The sequence below is a fragment of the Alternaria novae-zelandiae genome (genome assembly GCF_023758075.1).
Source record: "Alternaria novae-zelandiae strain BMP 2774 chromosome Unknown scaffold_9, whole genome shotgun sequence".
Lineage (NCBI taxonomy): Eukaryota > Fungi > Ascomycota > Dothideomycetes > Pleosporales > Pleosporaceae > Alternaria > Alternaria novae-zelandiae.
Window position 1 is genome coordinate 250490 of NW_026056969.1, and position 19526 is coordinate 270015.

At 53.8% G+C, this 19526-nt stretch overlaps 6 protein-coding genes across 6 annotated transcripts; 5 read left to right on the plus strand and 1 right to left on the minus strand.

The window, feature by feature from the left end:
- Positions 1-1030: 1030 nt before the first annotated feature.
- Positions 1031-2228, plus strand: J4E88_004969 (uncharacterized protein; the record flags this gene model as incomplete). Its single annotated transcript, XM_049398611.1, has 2 exons — positions 1031-1036; positions 1101-2228. The coding sequence occupies 2 exons, from the start codon at positions 1031-1033 to the stop codon at positions 2226-2228; spliced, it is 1134 nt and encodes a 377-aa protein (XP_049255291.1).
- A 969-nt stretch (positions 2229-3197) lies between these two features.
- Positions 3198-4642, minus strand: J4E88_004970 (uncharacterized protein; the record flags this gene model as incomplete). Its single annotated transcript, XM_049398612.1, has 2 exons — positions 3198-4514; positions 4580-4642. 2 exons carry the CDS (start codon positions 4640-4642, stop codon positions 3198-3200), a joined length of 1380 nt encoding a protein of 459 aa, XP_049255292.1.
- A 2208-nt stretch (positions 4643-6850) lies between these two features.
- J4E88_004971 (uncharacterized protein) lies at positions 6851-9845 on the plus strand (the record flags this gene model as incomplete). Its single annotated transcript, XM_049398613.1, has 7 exons — positions 6851-7033; positions 7081-7206; positions 7254-7385; positions 7431-7997; positions 8045-8231; positions 8281-8305; positions 8363-9845. 7 exons carry the CDS (start codon positions 6851-6853, stop codon positions 9843-9845), a joined length of 2703 nt encoding a protein of 900 aa, XP_049255293.1.
- A 766-nt stretch (positions 9846-10611) lies between these two features.
- Positions 10612-11412, plus strand: J4E88_004972 (uncharacterized protein; the record flags this gene model as incomplete). Its single annotated transcript, XM_049398614.1, has 1 exon — positions 10612-11412. One exon carries the CDS (start codon positions 10612-10614, stop codon positions 11410-11412), a length of 801 nt encoding a protein of 266 aa, XP_049255294.1.
- A 2505-nt stretch (positions 11413-13917) lies between these two features.
- On the plus strand, positions 13918-15961 carry J4E88_004973 (uncharacterized protein; the record flags this gene model as incomplete). The annotated part of the gene is made up of 4 exons (XM_049398615.1): positions 13918-13923; positions 13997-14215; positions 14268-15308; positions 15362-15961. The coding sequence occupies 4 exons, from the start codon at positions 13918-13920 to the stop codon at positions 15959-15961; spliced, it is 1866 nt and encodes a 621-aa protein (XP_049255295.1).
- A 2138-nt stretch (positions 15962-18099) lies between these two features.
- J4E88_004974 (uncharacterized protein) lies at positions 18100-19248 on the plus strand (the record flags this gene model as incomplete). The annotated part of the gene is made up of 3 exons (XM_049398616.1): positions 18100-18107; positions 18143-18291; positions 18341-19248. 3 exons carry the CDS (start codon positions 18100-18102, stop codon positions 19246-19248), a joined length of 1065 nt encoding a protein of 354 aa, XP_049255296.1.
- Positions 19249-19526: the final 278 nt, after the last annotated feature.

The window sequence follows — 19526 nt, forward strand, 5'->3', positions numbered from 1 at the left end:
TTGACATATTGGAAGACAAAGACGTGTTGTCATCTGTTTGGATCTACCTTTGTCCCCCTCCCGTCTTTGTTGCTCGACGATCTTACATAAGCGGAGTGGGCACATAGCACAGCACCTCGACAGCTTTGAACACTGTGAATAATAGGTGCGTGCACTCCGAGAGACCTTCTCGAGTTGGGCGCGGACCCGAGTGAAATGGTCTAGCGACCGCAATTCACATTCGTAGGGGGGCACTCTGCCCCCTCTTCCTATATCAATGGCGACTACTCGGGCTACCAAGGCTTTCATCAACACCTCTGGAGTCGCAACCGTGTCAACCCAACTACAGCGATCGACTGGTCATGTCAGAACGAGATCGCCCAAGGGACGACGGTCGTGGATCTGGCGGCAGGCGGCCCAGCGACCGCGGTCGACAAGCAGATAGATGGAGACCACAACGAAGTCCGTCCCGCAATGATAGAGATAGAATGGGGCCTCGCGATCGATCCCCACCAGTCCGAACCCAGGGACACCAGAGACTTTCTGAAGACCAGCGACCTCCTCGGCTTTCAGGTTCGCAGCAAATCCGTTCGATTGCCACTCTGCATGCTGGACGCGACGTGACGAATGTGTTCAACAATCAGAATCCAAACCACATGCCGCTTGGGGTTCGAAGCGACAGCCGCGCCCCATCAACTGCTTTGATTTCTGGAGAACCCACAGTACCTAGCACCGCGCCAGGCTTTGGAGAGGTCCCAAACTATCAGGCCAGGCCTACAGCTAGCATGACAGGATACGAAAACTCTAATACGGGCGGAAGTGGTCGAGAGCCCCCTCAGAGGGCCAAGACAGCTTCAACTCGAAATAGCAACTCCGGTCGCTATTCAGCCCCAGACGGACACGGACGTGTGAACCAACACGTTCAAACAAGTCGGCACGCTGTGTTACCAAACTTCACACCATTATCCTTCGGAGACATCGTCAACTTCTGGATGATCAAGCACTGTCAGATCGACGCCGATCAGCGAATGACACAGGACAGACACGGAGAATGGTGGTTCACAGACAAAGGCGTACTCCGCTTCCTTCCAAACGAATATATCCGGAATATGTATGGCCAGGATTGGCCGCATGGCTTTTACTTGGAAGCTCGAGACGGCCTCGTAACTGCTACGTTACATGAAGACAACGGCAGGGCAACAGTCCAAATCCTACCTATCTGGACTTATGGTAGTACGGGAGCCTGGAGAGACGCCGCGGAGACCATACCTAAATCTGCAGAATTCTGCGCTTCGCACCTCTCCATCATGAACCGGGACCGAGTCGATGATCGAGAACGATATGAAGCAGATATCAGAGAAGAGCTGGCGCGGAATCCGAACTCCACCCAGACGATCTCACGCGGTATCGAGCATCCAACTCCCAACGGCCATCCCTACGCGCCAATGGACTGCGTCGCTGTTGTTGATCGACTCCATCCGTACGACCCGAAGCGCAATTCTGTGATCAGGTTCTCCATGAGTATCACTGTGGACTTGGATGAACGGGTGCGTCGGCATTCTACACTGGAGCCTGAGAGTAGGATCCGTACCCGAGACATCTACTGGAAATGGCTCATTATCAGCATGATGGATCCTCTAGAGCGCCGTACAGCTGACTATGGCCCGTATACGTGGCTTAGAGGAATGGATCCAAGCTATACCGGGTCGCTACACACACCTGAAATCGGCACCACCAACGCTGCACCTCCACAGATGCCGACAGTACCTCAGCAGAACGGGGCATCGCCGCCTTCTACCGGTCTAGCTACGGTGGCTACACCTCATCAGATGTCAATGGTACCCCATCAGAATGTAGCCCCACCACGTCCTACTGGTACTTTGGGTTCTACTCAGCAGGTGTCGACAATGACTAATCAGAACGGAACCCTGCCATATCCTAACAATATCATAAACGCTGCACCTCCACAGGTGCCGGCAATACCCCAGCAAAATGGAACTATGCCACCTCCACCGTCGGCGAAGCGCAAGGCTGACGATACAGAGGCAGCGTCGTCTGTAAAGACCCAACAGCAGGCCGCAACGGGAAATCATATCGCAAAAGAAGAAGAAGACAACTTCGGTGCACAAGCTGCTGACTCAACCGCACCACTGGAGCCAGCACAAAAGCGACAGAAGACCACAATCGGCGCCGAGGACAAAGCCGATGTTGATGTCGGGCCTAAGCCTGACGACGCAGACCGCAAATAAGAGCTTGAGAACCTAGGAGATGATCTCCCATTGAACTGCAGATATTGCGGTTATGAGAACATGATACGGCTACGCTAGTTGGCATTGCCTTATCAGAAGAGCGACGTCGAGCGAGCAAGCATTGCAGCAGATGTCTTGACAGTGTATAATATCCTTTCCCATTCACATTACTACCCCATACTCGGATCGTTGCTTATTGGCTGTCTTGCCACTTCCTGCTCTTTCTTGTCTTGTTCATACTTTTACGTTCCTGGTGTTCTTATTCATGATCATAGTCGTCATCGTTCGTTGGTATCGTTCCGCTGCCGACATAGTCTTCGTTGCTCATTTCGCGCTCAGGGCATGTTAATGCGTGGCTGGTTATGTTGAATGAACATTGCGAAAGATAAAGGAGCGATGCGTTGGGTCGACGAGGTCATTAGATGTTTCAGGTGACGCGAAGAGAGGGAAAGGGGAGAGGCTGGATCTCTGGGCGAGGAAGGGGTAGATGTTGGTTTGACAATACTCGGGCCGAGTTGTGAGAGAGTCGGGGGTGAGAGGGGAGAGGTATATGAGGGTGTGCGTGATGCATGATTGGGGATCGATGAAGTGTGCTCGGTGTGAGAGTTGCAAGAACAGGGATACCTGTGGGGAATAACTGTTAACATATTAATTCGTTCTCGAGTCCGTAAATGTGTAATTGATACGTATGCGTTACATAAAAGCAGCGTGAAAAGAATCTTCGTAGTACTCGCGATAGTCATGACCCATTATGTTCGCCCCTGCGCCGAACGAACCCAGAAGACTCCAAAGCAAGCAAGCAAGCGGCCAACGACGGGATCTTGATATGCCCATGTAATGTCGTCTAGATGGTATAAACGTGAGGAAGCAAAGCAACGCTAAATGCTGATGTACGATGATGAAGGATGATGAGGACGAAGGAAACGCCAAACGCTATGATAGAGGAGATTTGGTTGGGAGCCGTGGGGATTAGACGGCGACAGTGTGGGCGCGGAACAACATCTTGAGGCCGGAAGGCTCTTTCTCCTTCTTCTTGGTCTTGCTGCTTTCTTTGCTGCTCTCCTTGCCGGATTTGCTGGAGGCGACTTTGCTGGAAGCGACTTTACTTGAGGCAACCTTGCTGGAGGGACGTTTTGAGTCGGAGGTCTTGCTGGTCTTGACGCTGACTTCGGACTTCGGTGCGCGGTGCTTGTGCTCTTTGTGCTCTTTGTGTTTTGATTCGCTGCTGTGCTTCTTGGATCGGGTGCTGCGGCGGGACTTGAGATCGTCTTCGTCAAGTACGCCGGCGGCGCAAAGGGTGCGGGAGGCTTCGGGCGTGATGAACTCGCCGTCGACACTGGTGCCGGAGCTGTTGGCCTCGACGTCTGCGATGCCGCGGCGCCACAGCTCTACGCGGCTGAGCTCCTGGGGCTCGAGCTCGTCGAGCTGGTTGTTGGAGTCTTCGATGGGCATGGTAGCGGCACGCATGGGCATCGCCATTTGCGGCTCGGGTAGGGGTGCGTCGACTTCCTTCTGGACTTGCATCTTCTTGATGATTTTGTATCCACCGAGTGCGACAATGGTAACGCCGACAGCGACACCTCCAGCGATCATGAACTGGGGGCTGAGGAGCAGAGCTGCAACGGCAGGGAAGCTGCCCTTGAGCGTCATGAGGACACCAGGTCCCATCTTGCCGACGATGGCGCTGATCTCGGCGAGCGTGAGTGATACGGCGGCAAGCGCTTCGGGATTCTTCTGCAGGTTCTCGATCATAGCCGTGGCCGTGTGTTGTAAGCAGTTGGCCTCGTCCAGGAGCAACTCGATCTTGGAAGCCTTCTCTTTCAGCTCGACGTCGTTGTACTTCTTGTCGGGCAGGGGCGGGGGCACGTCGCCGTAGCAAAGGTCCATGTCGACTGACTTGGATCGCGACTTGCTGCTCTGCGACGAGCGCTGGACGGCCTGATCGGAATTCCTCCTCGCAATCTCCTTGTTGTGTGCGTCGCCGGCGAGGTCGGCTTCGAAGCGGTGTTTGCTGCTTCGCGGGCTGTCGTTGGCATAGAAGCTGTCGCTGTAGCCGCGCTCCATCACGGGCCGGTCATGGGCCTTGGTGCGATGGGTGTGGGCTTTGGACGCCTTGGAGCGATGCGAGACCTGGGAGCGGGCGTCGTCGTCGTCCAGGCGGATGGCCTTGACGCCCTTGGCGAGCTCCTTCTCCTTCACGGCGGCATCGCGCTCCGCCTTGATCTCCGCCTTGCGCTCGCGGTAGGCGGCCTTGGCCTCCTTGAAGACGTTGACAATGTGCTTGCTCTGGGCGGGGCGTCAGTACGAGTACGGGGCTTATCGGGGGGCTAGCGAGCTTATCGGGCACTCACACTGCTCACGACCTTCCCGCTCTTGTTAATAACAGTGATAGTCTCTCCGAGTCCGACGGCCATGGTGACGTAGTAGGGCGTTGTGTTCCTGCAGCAGCTGCACAGCGCGCGGCAAGAGGGGTTTTGTGTGACCTTGAGGCTGGTTGCGGTGAGAATGGTACTTGTGTCCTGGGCCTAAAAGGCGGCGGTGAGCATGTATCAGTCAGTGCTCGCGGAAACGGCAGCTGGCGCAACTCCACAAGGTCCCACCTGGATCACCAAGTCGTCGCGGCCAGGCTGCGACTATAAGGAATTTCAGAGTCACTCCTGACGGCGCTATTGTCGGAACACTACGCGCGGAATGAGGCGATTTCTACCGACCGCGACACGCAGCCATGATGGTGGTGGAGCGCGGGGTGCGACCAGAGTGGCCGAAGCGACCTGCAGCAAAGCCATTCACGAGACTGCCCGCATACTTCGCATCGCTTGTCTGTGACGTCTCGCCCTGGTTCGTGGGCTGCGGCGTGAAGACTCAACCAGTGCAGTCCGGGCATAGTCGCAGCGCGTGTCGCCATGTAACTGGAGGCGCTTCCCTGGCGCCGGCTATGCGGGCAGCGAGACGCTGCAGCACTGAGGCCCCGGCTTCGCCTGCCATTGGTGCGGATGGCTGTCTTGCTTTATTACTGCAGCCATCGTGAACGTGTCGTGACAGCGACTGGACAACTAATTTTCGGCAGCCTCAGTTCTCACGCGTGCTGATGCAACGATGCAGGCCCTGGCAGCCATAACCCGACTGTTGCTGCCCAAACCCCAACATGGAGCCGTCTGGAATCAAGATTGTTAATCATTGTCTAGTTGGCATGATCGGCTCTAGGTTCAGCCTCTGGTAGCCTTCAGCTGGGAAGGTTGCCCTTACCGCGCCAGCCGTGGCGGTGCTGCTGTGGCGTCTGTGGCGGTGCGCTCTATCGTCGCGGCCGAGACTCCAAAAGGCTGTCAACGTCGAGCTGAGAAGGTTGAAAATCTGAGAACATTACGCAAGCTGCGTCACATCGAGGCTGTTGGAGGTTCGACAGTCTTGGTCATGGCCAGCAGTGTGGCTGTAGTTTGGTTGGGGTCCCACGCTCCTTTTTCTCAACCCACTTTTCCCACGTTTTCAACGCAGAGAGGAAGGCACTCCCTGGTGGTGCTGGTGAGGCATTATCGACGATTCATTACCCGCAGTCGATCAAGGCTACTGGTCCCATTTACACTCTACACAGGCATCTCTGCTCGCCGATTTCCCATCCTGTCCAATCTTCGGCCGCGCTTCGCAATCCTCAAACTTGGCGGCAGAGTGTTCCAGAATGCACACCGACGATCTTCACTCTATCTCTTCGACCTGCATGCGGCAGCCTCCAGCCTCCCGCGCCCTGATATGCATGTTCCCGTGAGGCTGTCCTAAGTCTCCTTAGCAGCTGGAGCGACTCGAGGCGGGCCACACCAACCGCGTCATTTACAATTGGTAGCTCAACGTCGGAAGCCGCTCTCTACGCTGCGACCACGTATTCGGGCCTGCGAACGGTGAACTATCTATTGTTTAGAGCTCGCAGACTAGGGAGCGACTGCATGATTGACAGCGCGCCGCCAAGTTGTACGACACGTGCATACGTGACTGCACGCTGGTGCACATATGTTGGCACCACTGCGCTTGCTGTGAGATATGCTGATATGGCCATCGAGAAAAAGGAAGCAGTGATGCTATTCCGTGATCTCAGCTTACTGTGAAGCACACTCCCACCTTGAGATATGGCGTCATTGCAGCGAGATCGCTCGCCATGTAGGAGCGGTGAGCTCGTTACTCGGTGCGAGCAGCAAGGCTCGAACTCCCCTGAGAGGTCACCTAGCGACGACGAGACGTCCTCAGATATTACGCTGAACGAGGTAGATGAAGCCGATCAACGGCTGCCTCTTTCGAGCACGGTAAGGGAGGCACCGCTATCGCACAGCGCAGGACTTTCTTCTTCTGCCATCTTTCCGTTCCATCTCCTCGCAGGCTGTAGCTCAGCAGAAAGAAGGACCATGTGCATCTTGTCAGCGTCGCTTACATCGCAGGAAGTGAAGACAGCTCTAGGTGTAGGACTAAGAGGTACGTCTAGTCGAGTTGCTGCGTCCATCGGTGATGCATCAGGGCCCCGCAGCCGGCGCTTTTGGCCCTGGACCCTGAATGTGCCGTCATCGCTCCCACCAAGTCGCGAAACCTTTACACGCGACCATGCACCTACTCCAGAGATACAACACCAAGCCGGGCTGACCATGCCAGCAGCAACGCCTCCGTATAATGACGGCATCCTGGAGACGCAGGGCGCAGAGAAGTCTGGCCTAGATGGCAATCGAACGCCGGCCCTCGCGCATCGGATGAAGCACGACAAATCGATCCTCGCGTTAGCAGTGTCTTCACAGTACATCTTCGCTGGAACACAGGGCGGGGAGATCCTAGTACGTGTCTAAGCGAGCTCCAGAGGCGCCAGACTTATGACGTGCAGGTGTTCAGCCTCGATACCTACGAGCGACGCAGTGTCATACATGCGCACAAGGGCAGCGTGCTCGGCTTGTGTCTGTCGCATGACCGCAAGTGGCTGTTCTCGAGCGCAGCAGATCCGATCGTCAATGTGAGAGAGTCTGGAACGTCCATCGTCGGTGTATGCTGAGTTGTTAGGTCTGGTGCACGTCGACCTTCAGACACCTCTACGCGCTCTGGTCGCCATACGATATCGGAGACATTTTCTGCGTCGCATACTCCTCACAACATCGCACCGTCTACCTCGGAGCCCAGAACACAAGCATACAAGTAGGAAAGAAGACTGAACAGGAATGCATGGGCTGACAGTAGCAGTGGTACGATTTGAAGGAGAAAGACACTAGACCGGCCCCGAGTCTGTCATCGCATCCTGCAGAGCGAAAGAACAAATTCTTCGACTCCCTAGGACCGGGCGGCGCGCAAACCCCGAAGCCCAGCGGGGCAGATACGAGACCACGCGACGCAGTAGGCGGGCAAGAGCTGCAAATCGACAGCCATGACATCTGCCAATTTGCCCACTACGGATACGTACATTGCATGCTCCTGGGCAGCGGGATCATACCGGAGGCGCCATCCGAGGAGATTCTGGTCTCGGGTGGAGGAGACGGGCGTATCTTGCTGTGGCGCATAGATCCCGCACAGCGTGGTGCCATCACAAGCCTCTACACATTGGAAGATGGAAGGGAGGAAGGTGAATCCATACTTTCACTCGCCAGAGAGGGCTCTTTCCTGTACAGTGGGCGCTTCGACGGCGAGGTCAACGTGTGGGATCTTGAAACCCGGCAACTCGTGCGAAGTCTCAAAGCGACTACCGGTGATGTTCATACCCTAACATTGGGTGCCGGCGTTCTGTACGCTGGTGGTAAAACCGGTGTAATGCAGGTGAGTCTCCTTTACGGCTTTGTAAGAACCATGACTAACATAGATAGAAATTCAACGAGCATTACGAAACCATCACGACCTTCAAGGCACACGACGGCCTAATTCTCGCTTCCGCGTTTACCAGATACAACGATAAGCCAACCCTCGTTACCGGCGGCAATGACAATACTGTGGTTATCTGGGAAGTCAGAGATTGTGCGGAGCCCAACGCCGTCTCACGCAGAAGCAACAACGGTTTGTACACATCCGAAACTTTGATTTGCTCAACTAATGCGTTGTGCAGATCTCATGGTGGAGTCATTGAGACAGTTCGTGTCTTTTCGGACCGTATCGTCGCTGCCCAAATATCGCGCTGACTGTCGTAGAGGGGCGTCTTACTTGCGTTCCGTCTTCCAGAATTTTGGCGCTGTTACCGAGATGATCAACACAAGCGAGTACAACCCAATTGTGTTTGCAAAATTCCGCGGCAACCCGGCTACAGCGGCCTCACGTAAGAAAATTCTGTTCTACGGGCACTACGATGTTATCCCTGCAGAAAACGAACACCGCAAGTGGAAACACCATCCCTTCGAGCTGACAGGAGAGGGAGGCTATTTATATGGTCGCGGGACGTCTGACAACAAAGGCCCGATTATGGCTGCCATCTACGCAGCTCATGAGCTTGCAAATGAACAGCGCCTGGATTCCGACATCATCTTCCTCATAGAAGGTGAAGAGGAGAGTGGCTCTCGCGGTTTTGAAAGAGCTGTGCAAGCCAGGAAAGATCTCATTGGTGATGTTGACTGGATCCTCCTGGCCAACAGCTATTGGCTCGACGACCATGTGCCCTGCCTGACTTACGGACTCCGAGGAGTCATACATGCTACTGTGCAGATTGAGAGTAAGCATCCTGACTTGCACAGTGGTGTAGATGGAAGTGCTTTGCTAGACGAACCGCTCAAAGATCTTGTCATGCTGCTATCACGATTGACCGCACGACATGGCAAGGTTCAGATCCCAGGTTTCTACGACCCTATCCTACCTTTGACAGAGGATGAAGAGGGACTCTATACCGAGATTACCGAAACACTTTTACGTGGTAACCCAGATCTTGGCGATGCAGGAGAGCTAGCACAGTCATTGATGCGCAGATGGCGAGAGGCTTCACTCACCATCCATCGCTTCCAGACTTCTGGTCCTGATAACTCAACCATCATTCCTCGTCTTGCTAAGGCTGCCTTATCGATACGACTGGTACCGAATCAAGAAGCTGGCGACGTAGCAGAGAGTCTCAAGTCCTTCATGCAATCTGAGTTCGAAGATCTTGACTCAAAGAACCAGCTCAAGGTAACAATCGACCACCAAGCCGAGCCGTGGCTTGGTGATTTCAACAACGAGATCTTCCAGACGCTTGAGCGCGCCATCATGTCAGTATGGGGTCCAACGCTTGGACAGCGAAGGGAAAGCATGTCTATAGTTCAGCCGCCCGACTACTTCTCGCCATTATCACGAGCAGCGGCCGAGCCTTCAACACCTACTGCTAAAGACAAGCCTGCGCCAGCAACATCAAATACTCTGGCCAACTCATCCGACCCCGCTCTTGCAGGGCCTGTCCCATCATCTGGCAACTCGACGCCGGACCACACTCGAAGCGAAGTAGCGTCTCGTAAGCCTCTGTACATCCGGGAAGGTGGCTCTATCCCCAGTATCAGATTCCTAGAGAAAGAGTTCAATGCACCTGCTGCGCATCTGCCGTGCGGCCAAGCAAGTGACAGCGCGCATTTGGACAACGAGCGCCTGAGGTTAGTGAACCTGTACAATAGCAAGAAGATCTTCAAGGAAGTTTTCCGGGAGCTGCCGAAGAAATGATGGCTTCGATTGCATTATATAGTCGAGAAGTACGGGACGTATTGGAGTTTTGAAGGGTGATGTTGGGTGTACCGTGTAGACATCCATACCCTCGAGTATGGTATACCGTGGCCGCGTCTCTGCGGCGGCATACCCCGTATATATCATATGAAACCATGTATACACACTTCCAAATTGTCTACTGCGATACCCCAAACATCACTCCGTACGTCCCATTCAACCAATCATGCAACGCCAAAGCTTCCAAGACCCTCGGCTTACCCCAATCGCATACCCCGCTGCAGCTACCCACTAGCCGAACCCTTCGGATAACTGCATCTCCATACATCACCACTTACATCGAGAAACATCTTGTGATCAACAGGTTGAAGCGAGCACGACGAACTTAGTCTGTGCAAAGGCAACTCGAACGCGGCATAGACCAACAGGCTTACGCAACGCCGATACCGGCCGCGGATTGATACTGTCGTACGGTTGGACTGTTGAATTGGAACAGCTGTGATTCATAGGAAGGTGAGATTCAAGCCTGGACTCAAGGCGTTGAACAAGAGTGTTATCTGTGGACGTCGCTTGTTGTTAAGTCTGAAAGTTGCTGCTTTCCTGATTGCTGGACTCTCATTCCCTATCAACCTTTGCGCAGCATCACCATCGTCATCAACAACACCCATCCGCTACTCTAGTACCTCCCAATTCCAACACCAGGTAATCCCGCCATCCATCCTACCACTCATCGAATACCTCAGACCCATCCCACCCCACCACCAACATGGGCGTCTTCTACGAAACCATACCAAACAGCCTCATCCCATGGATCAAAGAACAGCAAATGCTCTGGGTAGGCACCGCGCCCCTCTCAGGCGACGGCCACATCAACATCTCCCCAAAAGGAGGCCAGAACTTTGGCGTCCTGAATGAGCGAACGTTTTGGTACATGGATCTTACCGGGAGCGGAGTAGAAACACATGCGCATCTGCACGAGCCAGGGAATGGAAGAATTTGCGTCATGTTCATGGCCTTCACCGGTCCCCCAAAAATCGTGCGTATCTGGGGCGAAGGCCGCGCCATCGAGAACGGAACCCCAGAGTACGAATCTTTTATTTCTGAGCACAAGATCGAAACGATCCCCGGTTCCCGCAGCATCATCATGGTAGATGTGCACCAATGTGGCACATCCTGCGGCTTCAGCGTGCCCTACTACGACTTCGTCGGCCACCGCGACATTCTGAACGAACACTTTAGAAAGAAAGACGCCAAATACCAAGCTGGCGATGAGAAAGAATCGATGGATCACTACTGGGCGTGGAAGAGCCAGCTTAGCATCGATGGGTTACCTGGCATGAAGAGGGGGTATGAGTTTGCGCAGAAGAATGGGGTGCAGCCGTTGAAGAAGATGGTGGGGCCGTATGCGCCTGGGGGGAGGGGCAGGAGGGATGGGGATGGGAGGGTGGAGGTGTTGTGGTTGTTTGTGGTTTTGTTGTTGGGCATTGTTATCGGCGGGGCGGTTAGTTTGAGTGTTGTTACGCCCGAGAGGGTGAGGGCGCTGCAAGAGAATGGGAGGGTGTTTTGAGGGGGTGGGATCTAAAGATGTGGAAAGGTGCTAGTGGAAGCAACCGCATACGCAAAGGTACTCCTCATCAAATGAGAGAGATCGCAATCCTCAACCTCTGTGCTAGTGGAAGATAAGAAGCGGAGTGTACTGCGTGTTAGAGATTCAAAAGGATCCAATCGGTAAACTCCATGCAACATGTGCAGTATACGTTCTTCGACACTGCGCAGTGCAGGTACTCGTGTGACTCGTATGTCAGCAAATTGTACCAAAGGAAGTTAGTTATGTTGGTGCTAAGGATCTCACGCATACTTGCACCACCCGGTACAGTCTGCGCTTGATAGTCGTACGCCCCAGAGTACTTTCCTGTACTGGTTCCTGGCGTGATGACAGTCGAAGCGATTAGCGTACGCATCCAAGTGAGCCAATGATCTCTGCCATGAGACATTGCAGGTAGCTCAGGCCGCTCTTGCCACCAGTAAAGATTGTTGTCCAGGAATCCCGATGACTGATCATCTACTTGGCGTTACGTGGGAATTGGGAATTGTCATTAGGCGTGCCATGTGCTGCAACACACGTATACGAATATCCGGCGCTGATGGTGGAGATTGTCGAGTTTGAGAACGGATGGGGAAGCGACAGGCGGCGGGGGTCAGACGGGGCGGGATTCAGCCGTGGCTACTACCTCAGCGTTGGGAAGGTGTGAACCTTTCTGTTACCTCACCGTGGCCTTGGCTAGACTCAGCGCTCTGACATGCGCGTGGTACCGAGCACATGGAGAGTACCAGCGTAGTCGATAAACGGACCATGCACTACTCCTCGTGTCCACCTAGTAGCTTTAGCCGTTTTGCACCAAAGCAGCCTTGAAGTCGGTATACGGTGCTGACTATGTCTCGGCTAAGCCTGCCTCTTGATAGATGTAGAGAGCCCTGGCAATAACGTGCGAGTGCGTGTCGACGAAGTCTTCAAGCTCTTCAAAATCAATAAGCTCAGCGTCGCGTCATAGAAGCGACGGCAAAAAGCTTAGGATCGACTGCCAACACCGCTGACGCTTATCCGTGGTTCTGGCGTGGCGAGGCGTTTCAATAAAGCCGGAACCGTAACGGTAGAGTACCTGCTCACGTGCGGCATCGCGCTTGCCGGCCGAGGTCTTCATCAAGCTTAATTTAGGCGACGTGTCGATCTTGAGTTCCCCCAATCCCCGTCTTTTACCCTATCAACCTCATCACTGTCGACGCTCTATTTGCGAAAAAGGACCGCGCATCTGACCAGGTCCGTCGAGGATAGGCGCGACACCACTCCAATGCGCCGTATGATTACCGCACACCACTGAGCCCGTATCTCAAAGGGTGGCGTGAATAAGCCCTTGCATACCGCGTCTGGGCAGGAAGCCTCAACCGCTGCCACTGCGTCTTCATATCCGCTGGCCGAGGCTTGTCTTGTCGCTCGAAATTCTTGATGCCGGTACCCGGTGTCGTGGTGTCGCATGTCGCATGTCCGTCCCCTGAGCGTGCAATTACCGTGGCCGCAAATACGATCGGGGTCCGTTGCCCAGGTCTTGGGCAACGCAGAGAACATTCGGGAGACCCGCCTCGACGATAGCCCTGGCAGGATGGCCCTCGGAGGAGCGAATGGTAGCGTTCGGAGGAAGTCTTGGCTGTATGGCGCGATTGGCTAAGCCGTTGTCCGTATCCCAAGCTTCGAGCCATTATCTTGTCTATCTGCAGGCGGCCCCACAGCGTGGTTGTTGGTGGGAACGTCTGGCCTGCATCCCGCCAGCCTCCTCGATGTCTTGCCCGAATCAATCGCTGCGGTCGTCTTCCAGAACGTTTGTATCGACGCTATACCAACGCTATCACCCGCAGATAACCGCGTTTGCAGTCAGAAAGAGCAAGGTCGCTGATACCGCGATTGAGGAATGCATGGGCCATGGGCTGGGCCTCCAAGACCAGAGTCGTTGGAGGCGCGAGCTAGTGGCTCTGGGCATTTCTTGGGGACGACTATCGCTACCCCGCGACCACCTGCTTTAGGCAGGAGGTTAGTCGATGGCATGCGACTGGGGCGCCACAGGTAATTGTTATCTTGGAACCAGCAAGCTCTTCTTGTCTCGCTGCTTGCCAGTGGTGGTTAGCAACTTGGCGAGGCTTGAGTAGCCCAGGACGCCTCGGCGATGCGGTGCGAAAAGAGCATCGTGCAGCACCTATCGCGCACGCGCCGAATGCCTTTCCGGGCACAACAGCCGCGGTGGCAATGCGTTTGCTGATGGACAGACGGTGGTGAAGGAGTCGATACGGTGCCCATCCCTGTGTCGGTGTGCGCGCCTTCCTTATCGGGCCTGAAGCTGTAGAGCACGACGTCGGACCCGTGATTCGCGTGCTCAAATTAAATGCACCACCACCCCATTCTCTTTGCTCGTCAGGGTCTCTCTTCTCCTCGCCGCACCCCATAAACAATCACCTGGCTGCTTTCCCAGTCACTCAACCACGGTCCACCTTCACTGTCAAACGGCCTAGGTGCACGCCCATCATGCCTGTTGGTGACGCCGGTGAAGTCGTGAGTACACTCTTCTCAAGCTCTATTGCATACTTGCTAACAACCCTTGCAGCAAGCTGTCGGCTTGGACCCCGCTCTTATTGACGCTTCTGGCGACCCCACGCGCAAGCACCCCGAGATGCACACAACCTCTGCGCCCGCCTACCTCCACTCCGAGGGCAAGGCCACGCTCCAGGACAGCTACCTCAACGAGGCTGATGACTTTCCCACCGACGAGGAGCTCGCCACGCTTCGCCGTGTGCCCGCTAGGATCCCATGGAAGATCTTCACCGTACGTGATCGCACTCACAGAGCACGTGAGACAAACACTGACTTGACTTCAGATCGCTTTCGTTGAGCTTGTCGAGCGTATGAGTTACTACGGAACTGTTGCTGTATACTCCAACTACATCGCTAAGCCGCTCACTACGCCCACTGGAGCCGCGCTCAACCCAGATGATGCTGAGGCTCAGCCCGGTGCCCTCAACATGGGCAAGCAGGTCGCTTTCAGTTTGACTACATTCAACGCCTTCTGGGTCTACGTCTGCCCGCTTCTCGGAGCCTGGATCGCCGACACCTACCTTGGTCGTTTCAAGACTATTCTGTACTCCGTCTTGGTCGCTGAAATCGGTCACTTGATCCTCGTCGCCTCAGCTGCGCCGTCTGTCTTGGAGAACTCCAACACTGCCCTCGGCGTTTTTATCCTCGGTCTCATCATCATGGGTCTTGGAACTGGAACTTTCAAGCCCAACATTGCCCCTCTTATCGCCGAACAAGTTCCTCAGGAGAAGATGCGCGTTGAGACACGCGGTACTGAGCGCGTCATTGTCGACCCCGCTGTCACGGTCACCCGTATCTACAACTGGTTCTACTTCTTCATCAACATCGGTGCTCTGGTCGGTCAAATCAGCATGGTTTACGCTGAGCGATACGTTGGTTTCTGGCTCGCGTACCTGATCCCCACCGTCATGTTCATCATCGCTCTCCCCGTCTTGATCTTCTGCAAGAAGTTCTACATCCTCCGTCCCCCGAGCGGTAACGTTATGGGCCCTGCTTTCAAGCTTCTCTTCAAGGCTCTTGGACGCGGAATGAGCATCAACCCCGTTAAGACTTGGAAAAACTGGAACGACGGCAACATGTGGACTGCTGTCAAGCCTTCCGTCCTTGGCTCCGCCGCACCCAAGTGGTACAACTTTGATGACGCCTGGGTTGATGAGGTTGCTCGTGGTTTCGCTGCCTGCTCCGTCTTCTTCTGGGTGCCTATCTTCTGGCTTGCATACCGCCAGATGGACTCCAACCTGACCCAGATGTGCGCCACCATGAAGCTCGGCGGCGTCCCCAACGACATTCTCTCCAACTTGGACCCCATCGCTATCATCATCATCGTAAGTACTGTCCAATGGTCTAACGCCCAGAACGAATGCTAATCGTACTACAGGTGCCTATCATGGACTCTCTCGTTTACCCCTTCCTCCGCAAGCGAGGTATCCGCTTCACTCCGATCAAGAAGATCACCGCTGGTTTCATCCTCGGAGCCTTCGCCATGGTCTGGGCAGCGGTTCTTCAACACTACATCTACAAGACCTCCGGCTACTACGAGACCAAGGACCCCGAGTACAAGACCGACATCACTGTCTGGGCTGTTACCGGTGTCTACGTCCTCATTGCCATCTCCGAGATCTTCGCCTCCGTCACCACTCTCGAGTACGCCTTTACCAAGGCTCCCAAGAACATGAGGTCGCTCGTTCAGTCCGTCCAGCTCTTCACCACCGCCTTCTCTGCCGCCCTCGCCCAGGCTTTCACTCCTCTTACCGCCGATCCCCACATCGTCTGGAACTACGGAAGTGTAGCCATCATCTCCTTCGTCACCGGTATCGCCTTCCACTTCGCCTACCGGAACATGGACAAGAACGAAGACCAGCTCAACCTGCTGCCCACCGGTCACCTCGGCACGGAGGGTCAGGCTGCTGACATCGAGAGGCGCCAGAGCGTCAACGAGGAGAGGCGCGCTAGCCTTGTCGCTCAAGAGAAGATGTAAGCGGTTCACATCGCGATGTGTTGATGCATGATGTTGTGATTCGCTTATCGAGTCACCGTTCAACGATATACCCCTCAAACCTATTGGTTACCGCGATTAGGACGCTAGTCATGTGTTATGTGCCGCTCGCTGGATGCGTCGGCTACTGGTCATGGCTAGTTTACTTACTTTAATGCCAAACTATCACTTCAAATAAATTGTTCCGCTGCGTACTCGTGATGTAAAACTGAATAGATGACAACTGAGTCGCCCACATCGCACTTGTCCACGACACTCTTGGCATTGATATGCAGTCCAATCAACCTTCTTGCATCTACCTGCCATACCATTCGAGTAAGAATTTTACTACATAAGGGAAGGGTTTATTTTCTCCAAAACGCTAAGGGTGTCAGTCATCGTTGCGACACACAGAGGAGTTGTCGCATCATTCTGAAACGCGTCCTAGCGCGTCGCCTTAAATTGCCTCTTAACACCCAGGTAGAGCCCTCGGACTCCTCTTACATCTACACAGCACTAGCCATCATCTTCCGATTCATATGGAATAGCCTTGACCACGACCGCAAAGTCTCAAATGTCGACTACTGAACTGCCAACTTCCCGCGGTGAAGCTTCCGCACATCTGGAAATGTACGCACTTTTAATATCTGACTTCTGCGTCACTGAAACTGACAGCACTTAGCTTCCGATTACAAGACCTTCCACTAGAGCTTCGCAATTATATCTACGAGTATGCGCTAGAGCCGAGGGTGACTCTCTGGCACAGTTGCTTGTACGACGAATACCGGCCGTCTACTTACCACTTGCCCAATCTCGAGCTGCATCCAGGTATGAAACATGCTAGATCGGCGTTCCTGATGTTGACGCAAGTACAGAAGATATGCAAGATGATGACGATCGATCCGACAGCTTCGAAGAAGATTTAGAAGGAGACAAGTACTTGGAGGATCCCAACTTGTCGATCGCGGGTAGCCCGCGTGATGATGGAAACACCGCCGTCTTGGCCTTCAAGATCTTGATAGCGACGCCTTTACTCGCTGTGTCTAAAGCTACCAATGAGGAAATGACGAAGGTACTAACCACCACCAAGAGATACTATGAGAGACTTCTGTTGTCGTCAATATATTTACACCGCATCACATCACCAAGCGCAGCTCTCATCGATTTATGGGCCAGCTGCGAGTTCTTCCTCCGGCACGACTACGGCAAGTCCATATTCTTCCTGAGAGATCTTCCAGACTCGCTGAAATCTTGCGTTCGCCGGCTGGTGCTCCCTTATGATTTCCTAAGTCTTATTGCATACTCGCGGTGGACCAAAGAGCAGTCAAGAGGTGGGGCCTTATTTACAAACTGGATCTCAGAAAATTTCCCCAACTTACGGACGGTGGCGATTGAGGTACCAGACGTGTGCGAAGTCATGGAAATGAATTGGAATGAGGCTTCGGACTATCTGTGCGAGATGCTCAAGAACGGCCGTTTGGACACCGTGAGATTCTATTACAAAGACTATGAGAAGGGCGAATGTGCACGTAGGGAAACAGATTCCCTCTTTTTTAGACACATAACGCTAGAGGGATGTGACTATGAAGGGACAGAAGAGGAAGATCGGTCATTACTGACTGGAGTTGAGGAACCCATATCCCCTACCTCACTGGCGTCTCAACTATGGCGCGACTTGCGGGCCTGCCGTGTTGTCAAGATCACGAGATCGCAGGCAACAGCCTAGTACAGCGGCTGCGATACATCTTAGCAAGGCTCCCGATCGTCTTGTTGGTCGTCAGCACACAGTTCAGGCGTTGGTCGTGGTCTCGACGAATTCAGGCGTAAAGTGGATCCTCGTTGTAGTAAAGACACAAAAGCATGCAGAGATTCAAAGTTTTAAAGTACGCGCAATTCTTGGAGCGGTGTGACCGTGTATGCTACTTGTGCAAAGACTCGCAAGGCTCGAGCGACGGAACAAGAAGAGGTCCGAGCGTTCGCGAGACGCGTCTCGGCGCGTCGCGCTAGTGCCATCCCCTCCTTCCGCGAGGCTGGGGCTCCTCTTCCGTTGTGTTCGCAAGCGCAATACCGAAGCCCGGTTTTACACACACCAACAGCCATGCGTGAAGAGACAGCGGAAGCATCGCGGTCTGGGCATGGTGATGCCGCCGTACGCATCGCGCTTCTAAAGCTAACAACATGCAGTTTTCGTCTACATGACCTACCGCAAGAACTTCGCGATATGATCTATGATTATTCGCTTGAGCCAAGAGCGATCTTTCGGCATACGAACCGCGAAGATCAACGGGAACAAAACCAGGGTTACGACCTGCCAGAGACGGATTCTAGCAAAGGTACGCAGACTCGGGTGTAACCACCACGTCAGGACTAACTCTCCCATAGAAGACCCGCAGATTATTCTCGATATGATGTACCAACCGGAAGTGGCTGATGAGGACCTACCAGTTCCAGACGAGCTTTACGATGAGTTTTGGCATGACCCTAATGGGCCCCCAGGCCTTTTCTCTGACAGCCAAGAAGTCATGCTTACGTACAAGATCTTCATGTCAACACCACTACTTCTCGTTTCCAAAGAAGTTAATAGAGAGGCGGGGAGAGTACTCAAAGCCAACAAACGGGGATGGATCAATTACTACAACGAAGTTGCGCGTTCCAACATACACTACCATCGGATCATCAAACCCTCCAAGGCTTTTCAGTACCTTTGGTCTCGTAGTCAAGTAGTTCTGGAGAACACTACCGAGGACACCTTGTTCTTCCTGCAGATCCTACCAGAGGTCTTGAAAAAGAGCCTCCATAGTTTGATCATCACCAAAAGCTTGATAAATATTGATGATGTGTTTTCGATAGCACTCTGGCAAACTGACGACGAAAATGGCGGATCGTTCATGTCAAACTTGATCAAAGGACACTATCCTAACCTGCGAACAATGGCCCTTGAGATACCAAGCACGGAGGAAGAGATGAGGAGCAATCTCTACAACGCTTCCCGGAGCTTATGCGATATGCTCAAGATGAAAGATCTAAATACCCTCAGGTACTTCTTCAGGGAGGCTTGCTTTTCTCAATCCGACGGCTGGTTTTTCCTAGATGTGGATCAAGAAGGGTTGGAATTTAGCGATGACACCGACGACTACGAGGTGGGAGACGACGAATACTCCGAGCGCTACAAACAACCACTGGATGGCGTCGAGCAACCTATTTCGCCTACTTCAATCGGATCTGCAGTATGGCGCGATCTCGGAATGGAGCGCGTCGTCAAGATCACGAGGTCGCAGACAGCAGCCTAGCGCTATAGGTACGACGTGTTCTAATCTGTGTATTTAATCGGACCTTGGTTGCAGTAATTCATCGCATCGCTCCGTCCTCCAGTCGTTCTCATTGCAACGGTTAGTCAGGAGTGTGCCTGTTGGCTGTGCCACGCTACTCACCTCGCTCGGCGCCCACTCACTACTAGCCAAACAAATGTGTAGGAAATGTTTGGAAATATTGTCGCAACGTCGCGGTACTGCTTACAAGCATAGATGCCTTATTGGTGGTATACGTTGCGAGAACCGTGGTCAAAGTG